This window comes from Diadema antillarum, unplaced genomic scaffold (genome assembly GCF_040938485.1).
Source record: "Diadema antillarum isolate AM-2024a unplaced genomic scaffold, OU_Dant_1.0 seq00000716_RagTag, whole genome shotgun sequence".
Taxonomy (NCBI): Eukaryota; Metazoa; Echinodermata; class Echinoidea; order Diadematoida; family Diadematidae; genus Diadema; species Diadema antillarum.
In genome coordinates, this window is record NW_027271620.1 from 1,081,078 (window position 1) to 1,104,250 (window position 23,173).

The 23,173-nt window shown below is 40.2% G+C and overlaps 1 protein-coding gene across 1 annotated transcript in view; it reads right to left on the reverse strand.

Annotated features, from left to right (window-relative positions):
* LOC139737941 (26S proteasome non-ATPase regulatory subunit 11B-like) overlaps positions 1 to 23,173 on the reverse strand; it is a 232,528-nt gene that overhangs the window by 195,745 nt on the left and 13,610 nt on the right. Inside the window, exons 2-3 of the mRNA XM_071648606.1 lie at positions 9,444 to 9,545; positions 5,925 to 6,049 (exon numbers count right to left, since the gene is read on the reverse strand). Of these exons, the coding sequence (XP_071504707.1) occupies positions 5,925 to 6,049; positions 9,444 to 9,545 (227 nt within the window). The remainder of the gene's footprint in view (positions 1 to 5,924; positions 6,050 to 9,443; positions 9,546 to 23,173) is intronic.

Below are 23,173 nucleotides of genomic sequence, written 5' to 3' on the forward strand. Positions count from 1 at the left end.
TACCTACAGCAGTGTTCCACAGTAAACAGTTCCGATACTTTTGTGAGACGTAGGCCCTGCGTCTAAAACACACCTTGTGTCCTAAATGACTTCTGCTGCTAGCTTACTAGTAAATGCTGGTGGTGACCGGCGGCCGGCTAGAATGCATCCACTGAACTAGCTTGAGCTAGCTACGGTATCAGTACATGCTGGCTCATAGCCTAGCTGCTCGTTACACATGTACATGTACATGTACCATACTAAGTATCAGTAACCAAAGAGATGGTAGTGAGAGTGCGTTTACACGGAGCACGGTAACAGCAATCGTTGCAATCGCAATGATTTTTGCTATCATGCGCCAAAGGGAATCATGTCTGGTTCTCTTAAGAAAAATAGTATTTCGGCACAAAATCATCCAAAATGTTATTCTAATGTCAAAATCAACAGCAACAATCACTCACCAGTAGAATTTTAGTTTTGTAACAGAATTATTAGCGCAGAAGCGATATTGTAAAAGAACCAGACATGGTTCCTTTTGGGGCACCATAGCAAAAACCTGGCCCTTTGCCTGTACCGTGCTAGGTGTAAACGTGCCGTAACAGTTCAATGCGTGCTGCTGCTGTGAAGCCATGACCACACAATTCCCAAGATAATCACTGCCAGTGAGTACATGTATATGTACCAAGTTCCATAAAGATACCTTGAACCATTTCCGAGATATGGAGAAAAAAGTGAAATTTTAACATATTCTCTTGACCTTTGACCTCACAGCCCGAAACTCTCTCTAGAGAATCTATATTGGGAAGTTCATGTATACACTAAGTTTCAGGAAAATGCCTTCAGGTATTGCATAGATATGGGGGAAATAGTGAAATTTTGAGCATTTGACTTAATAGACCTTTGACCTTGAGCATGTGCATTGAAAAGTTGATAGGCAAAACTTCACTCACTCATACATAATTATGCCACGTTTCATTCAAATGGATACCTCAAACAATTTTTCAGTTACGCTGTCCACAAAATTGATTACGGATGGACGGACGGACGGACGGACTCAAGGACGGGCAACCCAAAACACAATGCCTCTGGCGACACTACGAGGCTGGGGCATAAAAAGCTTGTTAATGTTATGTATCCAAAACTTTTAATGGCTAGATCATGACATGAGATATGATCATGGCAAATTTAATATGAATTAGTGATGGCAATTTTGAGATATTAGGTTCACAAATATTGGCCCCCCCAAAAAAGGAGAATAAAGAATAGAGACTAATACATAGGTGATTAACTGATTGTGTATCGCCAAAAAAAGGAGGGGGGGGGGGGAGATGATACAGTATCTGCTAACTACTGTGTATTTCATCTTAATAATTTGAACACTCATCCCAACAAACCATATTAATTCCAGCCATCCCTGGTGATAGGTCATCTGCTAATCTGCAAATTACAATGTACAACTTCTCATCAGAACTGTCCCACCCTATCAAATGAGTAGGTGGTAATGTTAATTTCATCCTTTTGCCCCCCTCCCCCCCCCCCCAAAAAAAAAAAGCGGTACTCCCTCGGGTGCAAAAGTTAGTCACTATAGACAACTGTTACGAATATTTTACACTTTGAACCTTGCAGAATATCTATGCAATAAAATTCAAGTGTTCTACTTCTGGATCTTCAAATAAGCTTTGAAATTTATGGGGTTTTCACCCTTCTGGGCCCCTATGGGACTTGCCCAGAACCACAATGTAACTTTCTATCTGCTACCTTGGAGAATGATCCCTTCCATATTGTGAAAATCTGATCATGCAATTTCAAGAAGACAAAAAAACAACAACTAGAAATGTCGCTATGGCGACTGGTATGCCTCCGCCATAATGCATGGTTCTCCGAACACATTATTGTAGCTATAGCACAATGTCTTGACAATATGTGATGACGGTTTCACATAACTGGCAAAATATTAATATGACAGGTTTGTCACAAATGCATTGAGTGTTCACTATCCTTGAACTAGGTTTATTTGGATGAATGGCTATACTGTCCAAGGGTGCAGGTATTTGGGGATTTGAGGATTTGTACCCAACTTTTGATCCTTTTATACATGTAAAGAAGAAGTGAAATTTAGCACTTTCACTTGACCATTGACCTTTAGGCAAGAAACTTCCAAGAGAATCTGTATTGGGTGATATGAATACACAAACTTAAAGTTTCAAGAAAAATCCTGCAGGCATTGCATAGATGAGAGAAATAATGACATTTTGATGAGTTGACCTTGACCTTTCATCGCTGACCTTTGACCCATGACTCCTAAATTCCCTACATGATCACTGCTAGTCAGTACATGCATACAGTAAGTTCCATGAAGATACCTTGAAATATTTGTGAGATATGGAGAAAAAAGTGAAATTTTAACACTTTCACTTGACCTTTGACCCTTGACCTTTGACCTCATGACCCAAAGCTCTCTTTGGGGAATCTTTATTTGGTAGTTCATGTACTGTATACACCAAGTTTCAAGAAAATACCTCCAGGCATTGCATAGATATAGGGGAAATTGTGAAATGTTGAGTATTTGACCTTGACCTTTTGACCTTCGACCTTGAGCATGTGCGCCGAAAAGTTGATAGGCACAACGTCACTCACTCATACACATACATGCCAAGCTTCATTAGGATACCTTAGGATACCTCTAGCAGTTTTATACGCTGTCCACAAAATTGATTACGGACGGACGGACAACCCGAAAACATAATGCCTCCGGCAACACTTTGTAGCGGAGGCATAAAAAGAAATCACTGTTATTACCAGGGTCCCATTCAAACTTGTTACACAATCTCCTTTGATGCCCTGTCATGAAAAACCTATATTCTTCAACTAACAGAGTACACAATTTATAATGAACACTGCTACAACAAGATATTGGTTATTACTAGGAAATTTTTGTGGTCCCAAATTTCCTTCCACACATCGTAAAAGACTACTCTTATAGCGAGATCAGCTATTACAAAATATCTGCTATAAAGAGATAAATTTTGTGATTTCCAAACAAAGAAAAACATAGTTAATCAAACCTGTTATAGCGAGTTAAAGCAAATTTTTTTGGGGGTAAAGCTTTTACTTCGCCTGAGCGATCTTATACAGCTCTATGCATACATGTATCGTCATGATGTAGCACGTGTGAGGCAATCTGATGCTGTGATTGGCTCTCTACTAGGGAATTCCCAATCTTCTTCACACACACTTGCATTATGCACTTAATGCACGTGTCACACACAGCATGCATTATACAGAAACATGTACAAACCTTTGAAATCACACACATAGCAGAACCACATACATGTACCACTTCACAAATGATTGTGACACGATCGCACGCAAACAAATGCAAACATTAAGAAACACATTCTTAATATCATATTGGCCAAAAAAATCTTTTTACACATAAAGATAATTCTCTCACGCACATCGCCAGGTTATATGTATACATTGAAACCTGATCTGTAGTCCCACATCTGTACAAATAAGTGTCGTTTTTAATGCTAACTTACATGTATATAATGAGATATCAGCTATCAAGGAAAACTGCTCGGTCCCGAACTTCTTGTTAAATCCAGTTTCCCCTGTATATTCACTGCTTCATACAGCATGACTTGGCTGTACTTTGTCTGGATCCAGAGAAGCTTTTTGAAACTTACTCATTTGCCCTTGGCCCCTGGGAGCCACATGAACCACTCCTAAAACATAATTGTATCCCCCAATACCCTAATATGATTTCTGGCAAGTTTGATTCAATGAGATCATCAATTTATAAGTTTGCAGACAATACATGATGACAATACACACTTGGACGATGATGAAGAGCAACTGAAATAGGCTACTTGATTCCTTGGCTGCTGAGAGCTGGAAAAAAATAGACAAAATGCCTTCGAAAAGCCTTAAATCACAAACAAGGCACGTGCCAAATTGTGTCTCGCCAATTCGCTTACAAGAAATTTATATTTTTCTTACTCCCAGAAGTTCATTGACCCGCCTGTGACCTTTGACCTTGTGGTGACCTTCAACTACCCAAGGGACATTTACCATCCAAGTTTGGTCACAAACAGACAAAGGGATCAAAAGTTATGAGCCATAATCGAAACGCGCCAGAAAAACTAGGCCCTAAAAATTTAACCCCTTTCTGTGACCTTTGATCTTGTGATGACCTTTAATTTCCCAAGGGACATCTACCGTCCAAGTTTGGTCACAAACGGACATAGGGAGCAAAAGTTCTGAACCACAATCAAAACGCGCCCTTAAAAACTTAACATTGGGCCCTAAGAATTTGTTGACCCCTGTCTGTGACCTTTGACCTTGTGATGACCTTCACCTCCCCAAGGGACATCTACCATCCAATTTTGGTCACAAACAGACACAGGGATCAAAAGTTATGAGCCATAATCGAAACGCGCCAGAAAAACTTAATGGGCCCTCAAAATTTGTTAACCCCTTTCTGTGACCTTTGACCTTGTGATGACCTTTAATTCCCCAAGGGACATCTACCGTCCAAGTTTGGTCACAAACGGACATAGGGAGCAAAAGTTCTGAACCACAATCGAAACGCGCCCTTAAAAACTTGAACATTGGGCCCTAAAAATTTGTTGACCCCTGTCTGTGACCTTTGACCTTGTAATGACCTTCACCTCCCCAAGGGACATCTACCATCCAAGTTTGGTCACAAACAGACAAAGGGATCAAAAGTTATGAGCCATAATCGAAACGCGCCAGAAAAACTTAATGGGCCCTAAAAATTTGTTAACCCCTTTCTGTGACCTTTGACCTTGTGATGACCTTTAATTCCCCAAGGGACATCTACCATCAAAGTTTGGTCACAAACGGACATAGGGAGCAAAAGTTCTGAACCACAATCGAAACGCGCCCTTAAAAACTTGAACATTGGGCCCTAAAAATTTGTTGACCCCTGTCTGTGACCTTTGACCTTGTAATGACCTTCACCTCCCCAAGGGACATCTACCATCCAAGTTTGGTCACAAACAGACAAAGGGAACAAAAGTTAGAAAAACCCAGAAAAACTTAATGGGCCCTAAAAATTTGTTAACCCCTTTCTGTGACCTTTGACCTTGTGATGACCTTTAATTCCCCAAGTTACATCTACCGTCCAAGTTTGGTCACAAACGGACAAAGGGATCAAACGTTATGAGCCATAATCAAAACGCGCCATAAAAAATTAACATTGGGCCCTAAAAGTTTGTTGACCCTGTCTGTGACAGTCTTGCAAGTAAACTTTAATGTATGACCTCAAATGACCTTTGACCTTTTCATGTGACCTCTTATGGCACCATAACATGAAGGTACCCCCAGTGCATCCATCACCCAAGTTTGATTGCCATTGTAGCAACATGTGTCGAGTTACGTGTGATAAGAGAGTCTTGCAAGTAAACTTTAACGTATGACCTCATATGACCTTTGACCTTATCCTGTGACCTCCAACGGCACCATAACATGAAGGTTCCCCCAGTGCATCTATGACCCAAGTTAGGTTGTAATCCAAGCAATTTATGTGAAGTTATTTGTCAAAAGAGAGTCTTGCAGGTAAACTTTAACATAGAAAAGAGAGTCTTGCACATACTCTTTAATATATGACCTCAAATGACCTTTGACATCATCACATGACCTCTGACAACACCATAACATGAAGATACCCCTAGTGCTTCTATCGACCAAGTGTGGCTGCCATTGCTGTAACAGTTGCCAAGTTATGCATCATAAGAGAGTCTTGCAGGTAAACTTTAACATTTGTGACGGACGACGGACGGACGGCGGACGGACGCCATTTGGATCCCTTAGTCTCGCCTTCACCTCCGTTGGGCGAGACAAAAAAAAGGGAAGCAATGGACATTGATATAATAATAGTCCTCGAGTCAGAACAAAATTGTATATGGCGGTAGACATACCTCTTCGCCTGTTCCAGCATTCATATCCAGGAACAAGTCTACAAGTGCACGGACTAGTTTTGCAGCCTTAGCCTTGCTGACCATGACCAGAAACGGGCGGGTAAATTTGATGAGTCCTCCCAATTCTCAAAGAAAGAGAGAAGAAAGAAGAAGAAAGAAGAAAGAATGAGAGTACAAATATTTGCAATATTACAGCTATCTAAACAACTATTTCTATGATAGATAAGATACAGCGATTTGTAGATGAATACAATTGTTAGCAACTGCTAGCAGCTACATTTTTATCACGCCAAGAGCTAACAAGAGACCCAGGGGTCTCGCGCTCACATGAGTATTGCAAATTCACCTTCCAGGTATTTTTGCAGACTCTTAATTACCTGAGTAAATTGGAAACTTGGGAAGGGGGCAGCTTTGAGAGCTGGGGGCATGGTGTCCATTTACATATTCCATCACTCTGATAAAATTACCTGCCAAGTACATTGTACTTTACACTGTATATGCCGTTAATTTTGCGAATGACAAGGTCACAGACATTTTCGTGAGATGTTGTTTTCGCGAATTGACGCCGACGCTTACGTTAATGCTCTATTAACAAAGCGCATGGAGGCATTTTCGCGTGTTGCTAAATTCGCGATCCAACTGTGATTTGCGATATTCACAAAAATTAAACCCTCGCGAAAATAACAGCTTATACAGTAGAAGGTTGGACTATGCAGTTTGGAAAAAAAAAATACTTAAAGCTCTATCACCTCCGATTCTAGAAAAGAATGTTATTGAATATTTCTTAAATCCAGACCAAAAATAAGTTAGTCTGATAACAAAGAGTAAAATCTTACAAATTCAATGGTGTAAAAATTCCACTGAAATTGGATGAAAAATAACAAAGTTATGAAATTTTGAAGAATTGCTTATTTCTGCAAAACAGTTCTTGTACAGTGGATATGAATATGCCAATGAATGAGCTGACCATGTCATACCCTAACAATTTTTCCATTGCTTGTGTACAAAAAATGACAAAAATTCAATGTTTTTGTCATTGAAGTCTGAAACATGATGTTATTCCTGGTTGAATAACTTCAGAATAGTGTTCAGTTAGATAAATCAGGATTTGAGCCTTGGGCATAATTGTGTTTGAATGAAGAACTGGATATTCCAAAATTGTATGTACAAAATGTATGGTAAGTTGTGAGGGGGGGGGGGGGGGCTCCCCTGATTCTGCAATGAACAAATTTGGAACAACAGTCATCAATATACTGCCTCATTGTATTAACTCTAATAGCTCAATCCCTTCTGGTTCTAGAGAAAATCTTTAAAGATTCCTTACTTGGTAGGGGTGGAGTGGGCCCCCCTGGGGCCCCCATGTGGGGCACGGTGCCCATTTAAACTAGAAATGTCGCTACAGCGACTGGTTATACCCCCGCCAAACTACATTTCCTAAGCTTTGGTCAAAACAACATTTCATAAGCTTTGGTCAAAAAACTGAGGAAGTAGTTAAATCCGCAAGATCTTTCCTTGATCTTCTGCCATTAATATGCCGTTACCATGGCAACATACTTTCGGGTACTGTCGAAAAATGCGTCTTGCACATCTACAACCAAAGGCACACATCTGTACCAAGTTTCATGGAAATTGGGCAAAAACTGAGGAAGTAGTTTGCAACACAAAATTTTCCATCATTTTGGCTCATAATATGTGAGCTGTTACCACGGCAACATACTTTTTGTCGCTGTCAAGAAATGTGTCATGCTGACCTATATCCTAAGACAAACATTCAATATGAATTCCATGAGAATTGGAAGAACACTGATGAAGCAGTTTTGCCATGAAGCATTTTGCCCTATATTTTACCAATAACATGACGTTACCATGGCAACGCACTTTTTGCCACTGTGGAAATATGTGTCTTGCACATTAACATATTCAGATGAACATCTGTACCTAATTTCATAAAAATTGATCAAAAACTGTGGGAGGAGTTCGCGACGCAAGATTTGTACCCATTTTTGCCCATAATATGCCGTTACCATGGCAACGTACTTTTGGGTACTGTCAAAAAATACGTCTTGCACATCTACAACCCAAGGCACACATCTGTGCCAAGTTTTATGGGAATCGGTTGAAAACTGAGGAAGTAGTTCGCGACGCAAGATTTGCAACGGACCGACCGCCCGACCGACCGCCCGACCGCCCGACCGCCCGACCGACCGTCCGCTGATTCCTATATACCCCCTTCAAACTTCGTTTGGCGGGGGTATAACAAATTGAGATTCTATCCCGCTAGTGATGCTACCTGCCAAGTTTGATGAAAAGTCATCATGAGGTAGAAGATGAACATGTACAAAGTAGGACCTCTCCCCACCCCCTTCCCCTGAGTCCCAAGGGGGGCACCCCTGATTCCAACATGACCAAACTTGAAACTACAGTCATCAATGTACTAACTCATAGTATTAACTTAGCTCTATCACTCTTGGTTCTAGAGAAAAAGATTTTTTAAGATTCCTTAAATTTGGGGGGGGGGGGGGTTGGGGCCCCTGGGGAGCTCCCCAGCTGGGGCATGGTGCCCATTTGAACAAATTCAGATTCTATCCCTGTAGAGAGGCTACCTGCCATGTTTGGTGAAAATCAGTCATGGGGTTCTCAAGAAGAAGATGAAAATGTAAAAAGTTTACGCATGATGCGCGATGGACGCCAGATGAGGAGGGATTGCAATACATAACTGTAGCTCACTTTTAGCCTTTGGCTCAGGTGAGCTAAAAATCTGCAAAACCTGGATCGATCAATAAAAAGAACCTGTGAGCTCGCAGAAGTTACTCCAGTTGCTGGAACAAATGCAAATGCATTGTTGGATAACGCATGCAGGCTCTCCTACTATTACTCATATGCATTGTGTACAAGTGTAGTCTCTTTTAAGACATCCCAAATAATATACAATGTCAAACCTGTAGATCTCTAACTTTTCCAGGTACATCGAAATACATGATCACAATTAACCCTCCTTTCATCTTATGCAATGTAATCTGTGAAATTCTGAGATTTTACCATGACCTTTGCCAACTGATTTTTATCCATTTCTTCACTGAAAGTATAATAATTTAAAAAAAACAATTCACTTAGATTACAAACTGTAATTGTAATGCTCACTTCATGTACAGTTTTAATTTCATTTTGTTAAAATGACATGAATGACAAGCATCAAAACAATTAATTGTAATCAATCCATCAATCATTCTGCAAGATAAATGAATAAATGATACATGTACCCATAGACTCCAGATTAAACAGGAACAGTAAATGTGATTCATTAAAATATATTGTAGTACATCTAAGTAGTCACAATTCTTGCTGCTCAAGATTTTCACTTGACAAAATGGCCTTTTTTGTTTCTTTGTTTTTTTCAGGGTGATCCAAATTGTTAAATGAGTAACAGCTAGTGAATCAAAACACTGCCAAATTAGATAGATCCACAGTGGCCACCTGCCTACACAGGCCAACTTTTATGGTAGTACACCAAATTCTTACCATCTGCTTGTTTAGACTTGGCGAGAAGCTTGCCCAGCTCTAAAATACTCTGCTCCTTCACACGCACTCCCTCTTCATCTGCCGCTGGCACATCTTGTTTCACTGCAAGTAAAACACCGGTACCATGAAAGCATACCCACCTGGCAACATTACAGCAAATCTCCCATCAAATACATCGATATCAACAATGGAAGTAATTATAAAATATGTGACCCGCTCAAACAAAAGAATCTGAAAGTCAAGGGAGGTTGATTTTCTGAAAATGACATGACATTATCACCTTACTCTTCCGCTTTAATTTATAACACGACTCATAACAGTACTCGGGTGTTGAGATATTGATGATTTTATGTGACCATGTCGAGAGGTCTAGGAAATCAGCATTTCGAGAAAACAGCCTTCAAAGTTTTCTTTCTGACACAATCATGATCAAGGGGAGTTAAGACGGTTCTCACCTCTTCACAATAGAAGGTCCCCTCATAGCAACCTTCGCGATGTTCATTCAAGCTTAAAGCCAGCGGTTTATGCATGACCAATCAGTAACCAGGATGCCATGCACAGACCATTAAGATTACTCCCTCGTTGCTAGGGGCGGAGTCTATCTGTGGCACCAAATCCAAATCTTCAGACATGTTTCTGTTCCGTTGAAAGTCAGAAAATCATGGCCCAGAAAAATGCTACTTTCTTGCCTTTCCTCTGATTATTTGGGTTCAAAATTTTGGATGATAATTTAGGTTCAAAATTTTGGAAGAGAATATAAACATTAGACTACAACATTATGCCAACATTAGAAATTTGATGGTTTTGACCGATTTTGATGATCTGACTTCAAACTCAATGTTCTCTGCTATGCTGCCAGTATCTTTCGGATCCTTTTGTTGTGGCGGGTCACATACACATTATACTACATTACACATTCTTCAACTCTAGAGCAACATGTGACATGAATCAAATATGAGTTAATTTTAGTTTATAGTACAGAGTTTCGAGCACTGGAAAAAAACTAAATACCCTGATTCTTCCCTGATTTTTCCCTGATAATGTCTTCAAATTCCATGATAATTATTTCAACTCATTTCCAGTTTCACATGTTTTCTATGTTGTTGCAGTGAACTATTTATAGTATAAAACACTGGTCATCTAATGGATATTGTTTTGATATGCAACAAAATATAACAGAGTCTGACTGACAACTTCGATTTTAGGGTCAATCAAAATCCTCTGACTTTTCCCTGATTTGAGGCATTTTTATTGAATTTCCTGACTTTTCCCTGACTGGAAAAAAGTAAAATAATTTTTCCTGATTTTCCTGATGGGCTGGAAACCGTGTTGCAAGGGAGGATTATTTTTGTCCTCCCTGCCAATGCAGAATACATGATTGATCATCATACTGTATGATTATTAGTCACATCAGACTGCCATACAGTACAAATGTACTTCGGGGGAATGGTAGCGGTAATGTATACAATTAATATATTCACTGTATTGTGCAAATGCATATTTTGCATCTATGACATGTCTAAAAGTGGTATCACAGTATGATCGTATCCATGTGTTGTCTAAATGTTTTCTCACAGACAACTGAATCAATATAAATGCATAAGATTGTACATTTTTTACTTTTCTCTTATGTATACATTGTATAAATTTCCTTACAGGCTCAAGGAAATACAGGAGAGTAGAAATTGAATCACAACCCATCCCCCTCCACTACCTTCACAAAGGTTGCACAAAGTTTTGCATAAAGTGGAGGAAGTGGAGGGCGGAGGAGGCTAACGAATGAGGCAGTACGTGTAGCAATGGCAAGGTGGAATGAGATGTGAAGTACTGTTCAGAAGGGGTAGAGCAGGGTCGGGTTTCGTCAGGGTGTGTGATGGTACAGCAAGCAAGGCAGGAAGGGTAGGAGGGATTTGGCAGTGGAGGTTGTCAAGGAGAAGGAGGAGGAGCACCAGTTTGCAAAAGCTGCACAACAGGGGGTGTATGTGGACTTGGTGGGAAGGGGTGGAGCAGAGGAAGGTGTTGTGGAATGTCCTCTGGAGCTGTGTGCTTAATGATCAGCTCCACCGTTGATGTTTTGCCTTCACCAGTGAATATGAAGAGGTGGGGCATTTTGGAGGATGATGGATGTAGGGTTTGCAAGAAAGCAAAGGGGTCGCTGGAGCATTATATACTGTCAGTGTGTGGAGGCTTATTGCAGGCCTACATATGGAGGCATAGCCAGGTGCTGAAGGAAATGGGAGGGAGTGGCAAGGGTGGCAGTGGAGGCGAGAAAGAAGAATGTACCCACTAGGTGAGAGGAATCTATTTTGTAAAGGAGGGGTCAGATGCAGTAAGAGAAAGAAGGGCCAAGGGAATAAAGTTGGAGAAATGTTAGTAGCGGGGGATGATTGTAAGGTGGGGTGGATAAGGGGAATCATACAGTGCCAGAGGAGGTGACGGTGACTGCCCTGCGGCCGGACATGGGATGTTGGTGGCTAGGTCTGTGCACAGGGTGGCAGTGGTGGAACTGACTGTGCCGTGAGAAATGAGGATGGATGAGGTAAGGGAAAGACAGTTAGATAGGTATGCTGAGTTGAGGGAGGAGGGTGAGAAAAAGGGGGGTGAAGAGCAGAGGTGCATACCAGTACTGTGGAAATTGGGTGCAGGAGATTTGCTGGACGATCGGTGAGGAAGTAGAGTGATGGGAGTAGGTGGTAAGAAGGGGGAGAGGTGGGTAAAGAGGATTTGTGGAGTCAGCGGAGACAGGATCTGCATGGATTGTTGAGAAGGCGTCGGGTGGTGGTGGTGATAATAGTGGTGATTGAGAGTGAAATAGTGGGAAGGTATCGATGGCGTGAACCATTGGCTGGAGGATTGTGGTGACACCTAGGAATTAGTGATGGTGACATTGATAGTCCCATGACTATTAGGGAGCTGCTGGGAAGTATTCTGAGATGCCACGGGAGTGACTGTCTCTGGGAATCACAAGTCTTTTAAGCTTCACAGAGTAGTGGTATTGATTACAACCAAGTACAGTGAAACCCCGTTATAACGAGTTCGGTTATAACGAGGAACCGCTTATAACGAGGTGATCGCGTCGGTCCCGTTTTCCTTTGCGTGTAAACCTATGGCAGAACGAATCGGTTATAACCAGTTCGCTTATAACGAGATTCCGGTTATAATGAGGACAATTTTGGCGCATCATGATAAAGAAAAACATAAGCAATTTGATCGGATATAACAAGGTTCCATTTCTTGACTAAATTGTCACTTTCAAACATGCAACAAACGAAACATTGAAAACCAAATTCACGCTATCTACGTCTTTTTCCCGTTTTGCGGAGAACCGTTCCTTCCATATTTTCTTCTAAACCACGCGATAAGACACAGGAATGCCTTCCGATGTTCCTACTGAATTATTAAAGATAATCATTCGATTGTCTTTTTCGCGAGATACGCGTGCGTGATGTTAGGTCAGACCACAGCGCAACGAGGAAAAAACTAGAACTATCACTCATTGTGATTAATATACCTCCACCCACAACTGAGGAAATTAGCTCAACCAGGATTTTTAAAAACTTTTTAATGAAAAAAAAATATTACCAAGGCAATGCACTGTCCAACAGTAAATAAATGTATTGCTCACTGTTAGTCAAATGTCCCACATCTCAAGTCGAGTGCTCAAAAACTGAGTGAGCAAGATAAATAAACTGACGATTTCTATGGTTTTTATTAAAAATTGTATAACCGGGGCGCAACACAATGTTGGATATTAAGAAAAAAATGAAGTTTTGCACAACTATATATCATAGCCATCACATGTGCCAAATTTCAAGCCAAATGCTAACAGGATGAGGGGCTTAGTTGAATTCACAATATTAGTGTATCATTTTCATTCAAAATATACTGTTACCATGGCAACACATTTTCAACACTGACAAAAGAGTTTTTGCACATCTAGGTAATGTAGAGGTAACATGTGCCAAATATGAAGCCAAAATGCTGTAAACATAGAGAGTTAGGATCTAATTGAAATGTTTGTATGATTTTCATTCAAAATGCACTGTTACCATGGCAACACATTGTTCAACAATGATGAAATACAAAGTTTGCATATCTCTGTACTACAATGGTTGCATGTGCCAAATTTCAAGCCAAATGCTCAAAGACTGAGGGAGTTACCTGAATCCACAATATTTTATATTGATTTTCATTCAAACTATGCTGTTACCATGGCAACACAATGATCAACAATGACGAAAGGTTAAGTTTGCACATCTACATACCATAGTGGTCAGGTGTGCCAAATTTCAAGCTAAATGCTCAAAGACTGAAGGAGTTGGCGAAATCCACATGCTTTTTGGTGAAAAAATGTTGTTACCATGGCAACGCATTGTTCCACAATAATGACAGATTAAGTTTGAACATCTATCTGCTATAGTGGTCACTTGTGCCAAATTTCAAGCCAAATGCTCAAAGACAGAGGGAGTTAACTGAATCCAAAATATTTTTGCATGATTTTCATTCAAAATATACTGTTACCATGGCAACACATTGATCAACAATGACCAAAGACTATGTATGCTCATCTACGTACTATAGTGGTCACATGTGCCAAATTTCAAGCTTAATGCTCAAAGACTGAGGTAGTTACCTGAATTCACAATATTTTTGTATGCATTTTGGTGAAAAGCTGCTGTTACCATGGATGGCAACCCATTGTTCACCACTGACGAAAGATTAAGTTTGCACATCTATATGCTATAGTGGATGCATGTGCCAAATTTCAAGCCAAATGCTCAAAGAGTGAGGGATTTAACTGAATCCACGATATTTTTGTATGATTTTCATTCAAAATATGCCGTTACCATGGCAACGCATTGATCACCACTGACGAAAGATTACCTTTGCACATCTACGTACCACAGTGGTAATGTGTGCCAAATTTCTAGCTAAATGCTTGAAGACTAAAGAAAGTTAGCTGAATCCACAATATTTTTGTATGTTTTTTGGTTAAAAAAAGCTGTTACCATGGCAACGCATTGTTCATCACTGACGAAAGATTAAGTTTGCACATCTATATACTATAGTGGTCATGTGTGCCAAATTTCAAGTCAAATGCTCTAAGACTGAGGGAGTTAAATGAATCCACAATATTTTCGTATGACTTTCATTCAAACTATGCTGTTACCATGGCAACACATAGATAAAAAATGACGAAAGAGTAAGTATGCACATCTACATACAATAGTGGTCACATGTGCCAATTTTTAAGCCAAATGCTTAACAACTGAAGGAGTTAGGCTAATCCACACGTTTTTGTATCATTGGTAAAAAAAAAATCTGTTGCCATGGCAACAGATTCATCACCACACACATCAAATGTGTTTTGCACAAATATACATTACATCGATCGCATATCCCAACTTCAAACTGAATTGCTACAAAACTAAGAGATTAGAGCAATCCACAACATTTTGTAAGATTTATATGAAAATCTTCCGTTGCCATGGCAACGCATTATGAAATACTCATGAAAAAGGTCTCTTGCACATCTGCCTGTGATAGCGGTCACACATGCCAAATTTGAAGTTGATTGCTCAAAAAATGAGAAAGTTGTTCGATCCACAAGTTTTTATGAAAATATGCCGTTGCCATGGCAACGCATTATGGGATACTAATGAAAAAGGTGTCTTGCACATCTACCTTTGATAGCAGTCACACATGCCAAATTTGGGGTCAATTGCTCAAAAAATGAGAGAGGAGTTCGATCACAACATTTTGCTAGATTTTTTTAAAATTTGCCGTTGCCATGGCAACTCATGCAATACTAACGAAAAATGTGTCTTGCACATCTCCCTTTGATAGCAGTCACACATGCTAAATTTGGGGATAATTGCTCAAAAAATGAGAGAGTAGTTCGATCCACAAGTTTTTTACAAAAATATGCCGTTTCCATGGCAATGCATTATGCGATACTACCGAAAAAGGTGTCTTGCACATCTACCTTTGATAGCGGTCCACACATGCCAAATTTGGGGTCAATTGCTCAAAAAATGAGAGAGGAGTTCGACCCACAAGATTTTGCAACGGACCGACTGCCCGCCCGCCCGACCGACCGACCGGCCACCCGACCTCAGGATGATTCCTATATACCCCACCTACACACTATGCGTGAGTGGGGGTATAAAAAGGATAACTCATTCAAAAACTTTTCATGTAGCGACACTTGTGGCCAAAAATGGACAATTGGAATGCGTGTTTATCTCATCATTATAATTATCCTTTCCATTTTTAGTTCCGACTTCCAGTTCTTTTGCTGGTTAGCAAATATGAGTGCGGATGATTAACGTCTAAATAATTAATGAAATCATCGCGATCCCGCCGGGTGACAGTAGCGTAAAAAATTGTTGAATAACGCATGTTAACCTACTTAATCGGTGTTCAGAAAAAGAAGCAAACGCATTTATTAGTTTGAAAAGATCTGAATTTGTTCATTATCATTTAACAAATGATAATTTGAATATGAGTGGTTATGATTAAAGCCAACATGATTATTGAAATTATCGCGATCCCGCCGGGTGATGGTAGCGTAAAAATAGTTGAATAACGCATGTTAACCTACTTAATCGGTGTTTAGAAAAAGAAACAAACGCATTTATTAGTTTGAATAGATCTGGATTTGTTCATTATCATTTAACAAATGATAATTTAAATATGAGTGTGTATGATTGAAGCCGAAATAATCAGTGAAATCATCGCCATCTCGCTGGGTGACAGTAGCGTAAAAGATAGTTGAATGACGCATGTTAACCTACTTAATCGGTGCTCGGAAATAGAAACAAACGCATTTAATAGTTCAAGAACGGAATCAATGTACAAAACACGAAGAGATTTTTGGAAGAAAATAAAGAATGCATTATAAATCCCTTCGGGCGCAACGATCATACATTGTATAAAATTACAGCCGAAATGATTCATGAAATTATCGAATTCCCGCTGGGCACCAACAGTGTAAAATACCTCGCAAGTGTAACGGTAAACAACGCATGTATGTTACTCTGAAATCATCGCAATCTTGCCAGGTGACAGTAGCGTAAAAAATGTTGAATGACGCATGTTAACCTAAATCAGAAAAAGAAACGAACGCATTTATTAGTTTGAATAGGTCTGGGTTTGTTCATTATCACAATTTTAACACTGCATTTCACAATGAAGATTTTTCTTTCTTTCAGAATGGTCCACCAGGTACAGATTTGCGTAAAAAGGATCACAACCTTCCACATTTAGTCCTGTCGCATATTTTTCAAGAACGAATGTACAAAACGCGAAGAGATTTTCGGAAGAAAATAAAGAACGCATTTTTAATCCCTTCGGGCGCAGCGATCATACATTGTACAAGATTACAACCGAAATGATTCATGTAATTATCGCATTCCCGCTGGGCACCAACAGCGTAAAAAATACCTCGCATGTTACGGTAAACAAGGCCTGTATGTTACTCTATATGCGCTGGTGCTTAGAAAAACTTCACAAACAAGATTACAATAAAGATTTAACTCATTTCAGCCCCTACTTTTTCGTCTAATTCACAAATAATTTCCCTTTATTCTCTCAATAATAATGATCCATAAAATGTGTAATAACAACGCAAAGGATGTTCTTCAATTTCATATACATGTATATGATGTCGTGCCTATGTTTTTCTTTGTTTTTGATGCATACGGATATAACGAGGTACCGGTTATAACGAGGTTATATCGCCGGTCCCACGGACCTCGTTATAACGGGGTTTCACTGTACATGTAGTCAATCAGCAGATGCAATGATCTCATCACCTCATAAAAGTCTCCCATCAAACTGTATGCATATCTTTGCATGAAATCAATAAGAACTCGTAAATGGGGCAATCCACGTCAAATCAACTAAATAGCTTGTAACCCAACTCCTTTCAATTTTCAAAATGTTACCCCAATTGTCTGACAGAGGATTCTGAAATATTTTGTCTCAAGGTCAAATGGCTGCTAAGATAAGGCCTCCCTTAGCAACCAAGGTGTCGTTGAACCGAATTTAAATAAAATTTGCTATTTTTGATTGACTGGTGCAGCCAAGTATGAGTTATATTGTTCATTTTCTGTAAATTGGAAGAACTTTATGGTCTTAAAGGGAACGCAAACTCAAGGAGCAATATGGATTGAGTGAAAGCAGCAACATTAGTAGAACACATGATCAGTGAAAGTTTGAGGAAAATCGGACAATCGATAGAAAAGTTATGAATTTTTAAAGTTTTGGTGTTGGAACCGCTGGATGAGGTGACTACTAGAGGTTATGACGTATGAGTGGACAACAATACAAAGAAAATATAAAGGATATTCAACAAAAATTCACTTTTCTAGCATTATGAAAGAGCACTTGACTAACCACTTTCAAAATGCAGGGGGAATAATTGCTACCCTTAACATATGTCAGTATCAAGTTGATGGAATTTGTAATTTTCATGAAAAATGATTTTTTTGTGTGGAATTTTCTTTATATTTTCTTTATCTTGTCCACTCATACGTCATAAAGACATAAAGATTGCATCTAGAAATGCAAGGACATTATTGGCTTTATTGACAGTATCATTGATGTGTTGGGTCCACTTCATATAAGAAGTGATGGTTACACCCTTGGAAGTACTTCACAGATTCAACAGATTCAAGAGGGGCATTATTTAGATGATGTACACGTGATGCACCTTTCTTCTTTTCCTGGATATTGTCAAAACCTTGCACTTATCTGTGATCAAAACCATCATCCATTTTTTTGCCCAGTCACCAATTTTGTTTAGGTGCTCTTGAAGATTTTGCATATATGATGTTGATTGTCAATGGTCATGTAGGAAATTGCATCATCGGCAAAAAGGCGAACCTTTGATGCTAGACCATCAGGTAAGTCATTAATGTAAAGCAGAAAGAGGCAAGGCCCAAGAACTGACCCTTGAGGCACTCCAGATCCTACCGCTATTGAAGAAGATTTAATACCATCCAAAACGACCCTCTGACTTCTTCCATTGAGAAAGCTTTGAATCCATTTCAGATTTTTCCCCCTGATACCGTAGTAGTCCTATTATACGTAATGCACTTGTCAATGTAATGATGCACCCCACTACCCCCGGACATGGGTGTGTCATAGTCATTTTTTGACCAACCATACGTGGTTTTTGATGCACACCAGTCACTTTTTGGCAAACAAAACGCTGAAAGTGACGCACACCACAGTCACTTTTTTGACAGACAACACGTTGAAAGTGACGTACACCTCGGTCACTTTTTTGACGCACATCCTTGGTACACTTGACGCACATCCGTAAATACTGAAACGATTTTTGCATACGTTTTATTCAAGCAATTTCATTTTCTTTTGGTTCGTAAACATAATTTGTAAAAGTTTCGGCAAGTTTCCCTTACCCTGTAAGTATGGTTGGGTGTTCATAATACCGGCCACCTAACGTTTTTCTATCAATAGAAACGTGAAAAATCTCACAATTTGCCTGAAATTTTACTCACGTGTGGAGAAAATACTCCGGATTCACAAGCGCGCACTAAAAATGCGATCTGAGGTACGCGCTCTAGATGGCGGCTTCGAACGCGTGGGGTGTCATTTTTTCCGCACTCAGTTGCCCTGTTCATTTCAACCGACCACCCTGACAATACGTATAAAGGGCACTTAAATGCATTTTTTCGACAGGCCGCTGCTTTTTTCTAGCCATCATTTTTTCCCCAATAATATTTGAATATATTATGAATCCTTCGATATTACTTTTGAAGGACTGTTTGATGAATTTGAATTGATTTTCATTAGGAAACTTTTCATCGTAATTGAAATAAATTAGACGAGTCGGTTTGTTTTTTCACATTCATTTCTCGTTTCTGCTTCAACTCGTACGACGGTCGTAGTGGGCGACAAAATAATTATGTCATGTGTACTGTGTAACGTGTGTGCACGATCGTACAAGCGACGGTGACAATTTTGCGGTCAAAATCATCAAATTTACTACGGAAGGATACTCTACATCTAACAACGAGTCAGCAAAGGTAGGCCACTGCCGGCCTAGTTATATGTAGTTACACGATAAATCTTATTCGATTTATTCGATCTTATTCGTTAATTCAAAGGGAATACTTATTTGTTTTCGCCTCATTTTTTACTCGGTAGCGTAGCCCAGTGAAGAATCGAACACCGTTGCGCGTAGTCCCATGCGTACATTTTCTTTCTGTACGCGCAATGCCATTATAATGCGCGGTCGGTAGATATGGACCCGGTCGGTGTGTTGAACAGCTACCATACCGTCATTCACTGTAAATCACTCTGCCACAACGATATTCCGTATGTATTCTGTGCATGCAATCCATACATGACTTGTGTGCAGATGCGCTGTGTGTGCGCGGCCATTGCTAGCCAGGTTGAATGCAACACATGGACGATGTAGTTTACGTTCGATGAGAAATCATCGTGTCTTTTAGAGGCAGAAAACAATCGACTGTTGATCATAAAATATACTAAACTGGCAATCAGAGCAACTTCACCGTTCAGAGATCATTCAAGTTTTTTGGAATTTGAGAAATCACGCAATTTTGTCGAGCGTGAACCCACACAAGAACCTCTCTACTTTGAGACTGTTGATCAAGCTCTCACCAATTCTACATAACATGTGGCTCCTACGTAGCTGGTGGCTCCAGCCAGGGAGCTGCCTCCCTGTGCTCTAGCTCAGCACGAAGCATGCATGGCTTTGTACTACTAGTAGATGTCACTCACACCGTATAAGCATGATAAGTTTTTGTATTTTTCTTGGGACATTTGACTGACTTTTTTTTTCATGATAGAAGGGATGTAGTAATCATTTCCATACTTACTAGTAGGTAAATATTTGTGGTGCACAGCTAGTCTGTTTTATGCTGTTCTTTCATGCCAAAATAAAGACCAAAAAAAATAGTACATTCCAAGGGGGTTGGTTCGATTACTATACTCTTAACCGCCTGTTCCCACCTATACCTATACTCTGGCCCCAATTTATACGCGCGTGCAAATTCCTTTGCCCTGTGGTTTTGTCTGTCACATGGGTGTCACGTTTCCCTCTGGCTACTATTCACATTTTTTTTCATGTCGTTGTTCAACCAGGGAGGGCCACCTCCCTGGTTCAACTGTGAACATTTTGCTTCGATAATCACCTCACAAGAGATAAGTATAGTCATGTTTGTTGCTAGTTGTTTGCTGTTTGTTTTGTTGTTTTTTTATCACTCTTGTGATCGTGGCCATGATGGGGAAAGAGTAGGGTGAGCCAAGTACGAGTGAGAGTGGACAGGGAGAGGGAAATCGAAAGATGGAATCCTCTGCTCACGATTTGTCTCTTAACCGATGTGTTGGCTCAGTGAGTAGAGCGGCTGCCCTCACAATCGGGAGGTTGTGGGTTCAAACCCCGGCCGCGTCATACCAAAAGACGTTAAAAGATGGGAGTTGCTGCTACCTTGTTTGCCGTTCAACAGTTGAAAAGGTTAGAGCAACGTCGATCTGGCGCTGGCACTGACTTAACTGAGGAAAACCGCGATCGAGCATCGCTGAGTGGACCAGTCGTCCACGGCCCGAGCATCGGAGCCATGCAGCATGGCCTGATCAGTACTTAAACGAGAAATGCAGTCTTCGTACTCTCATATTTGCCTCCTATCTTCCATTTTACTCTCTATACCGTACTCTATCTCCTGATTCAATGGTTACGATACGATGTATATGAAAGTTTGCAATACAACTTTGCTGGTAAACCAAGTTCAAGTTTGCAGAGTACACATATCAAGCTCATAAAATACATTTTGATGTATTAATTTCTATCTTCACAAGTTGATGATGTTAGATATCCTTACATACAAGTACATGTTTAACACAGTGCATGGATTCATATTCCACTGAAGTTTGACATGCAGAACATAATAGAAAGATTAAACGAGAACTTACCTGTTTGAAGTTTGATCTTTATTTTATGAGGGAGTTGGAGAAAGAATTCACAGTGAGAGCCCGCTCAACGCGCGCGCAGTCATACTTCGTAGCAACAAGATGTGACTTCTGTCAGAGTGGAAAGATTGAGAACTTACTTGAAGTTGATCTATACATTTTGTAATAGTATTCATGCCATGGGAAGGGAGAGGAGGGACTGTGAATTCTTTCTCCAACTCCCTCATAAAATAAAGATCAAACTTCAAACAGGTAAGTTCTCGTTTAATCTTTCTATTTTATTTTGTGAGTTTACGCAAGAACTCACAGTGAGATTTTGTAGCACAGAAGTCATATTTGTTCCAACTGAACAAACTCAAGCATGCACAATGGCAAGCAAAATGTAAGCTCGAATTACCTGGGTCTGAGGCCATTATTCCCTCACAATGAGCTGTGACAGGCACTGTCCCTCTTCTTGTAGAGGTTTGTCGTAGAATTTACGGAATGTTCGTTCTTTTGACCAGCCTGATTTTGCGAGGATCAGAGGAATAGGTGCATCCGCCCTGTTTGCTGCTGAGCTAGATGCTGCTCGGGTTGAATGTGCACTGAACATTGTGGTGTCAATGCCAGCGCCAGTCATGATTTCTTTGATCCATCGAGCAATTGTCTGTGCCGTTACTCTCTAGAAAGGCTTGCGAAAACTAATGAAGAGATGACTTTCCTCTCCTCGGATCTCTTTGGTTCTCCGAAGGTAGGCCTTAATGTATGTAACTACACACAAACGTCTGTCTGGGGGGTACGCTTTCAAAAGTACGTCCAATCCAAAATTCCCAGGTCTAGACTGCTTAAGATGTTCATTAACTTTGAATGACACCATAGATTGTTTGAGAATCATGCTGTCTAGATTCAGGCAATGCAAAGTCTGTACCCTCTGGGTGGATATCAAGGCCAGTAACATGCACAGCTTCATCGTTAATTGCTTCAAGCTAAGCGAGTTAGCGGGAGCTAGACTTCTCAAATATCTAAAAACAATATTCACGTCCCAAATTTCCGAATACCGCGGCCTTGGGGGCCTGAGCTGGAACACACCTCTCATAAAACGAGAGAGAAGCGGATGAGTGCTGACAGTAAATTGTTCATCCTCTAACACTAGAAAGGTAGCAAGTGCACTCCGTGCTGAGTTAATAGCTGAATAGCTCAAGTTCTCTTCATAAAACATGTGTGTAAAAAACTCCAAAACAAAATTAATCTTGGCATGAAGGTGACTTTCCTTCTTAAGTGTACAAAACTTTCTCCATTTCCTTATATATGTACAATACTGTCTTTGGGTTGATGCCCTCCAAGATGCTGCCAAGATGTCCACCGTTCTGCTGCTCATGCCAGAGTTCTCGAACGGCAGCTTCAAAACCTGCAACATAACAGATCAAGGCAAGCGTGTAAAGGGTGCGGTTCCCCAGATACTGGTTGCATAATCAAATTCCCGTGTCTAGGAATTAAGAGTGGTTCATCTTTAAGCATTCTCCTCATGCGAGGAAACCACGCTTGCGTAGGCCAGTTTGGGACAATCAAGAGACCATGTGCCTTGTCGTTTTCTATAGTTTGGAGACATTTGGGGATGAGGCATAAAGGATGGAATGCGTAGAAATACAGATCACCCCAATTCAAAGTGAATGCATCCACAGAAACCGCATCTGGGTCAGGCAGCCACGTAACGTACGCAGGCAGCTGCTTATTGAGTCTGGACGCGAAAAGATCAATTTGGGGAGTACCACATTTCTTAGTGATAT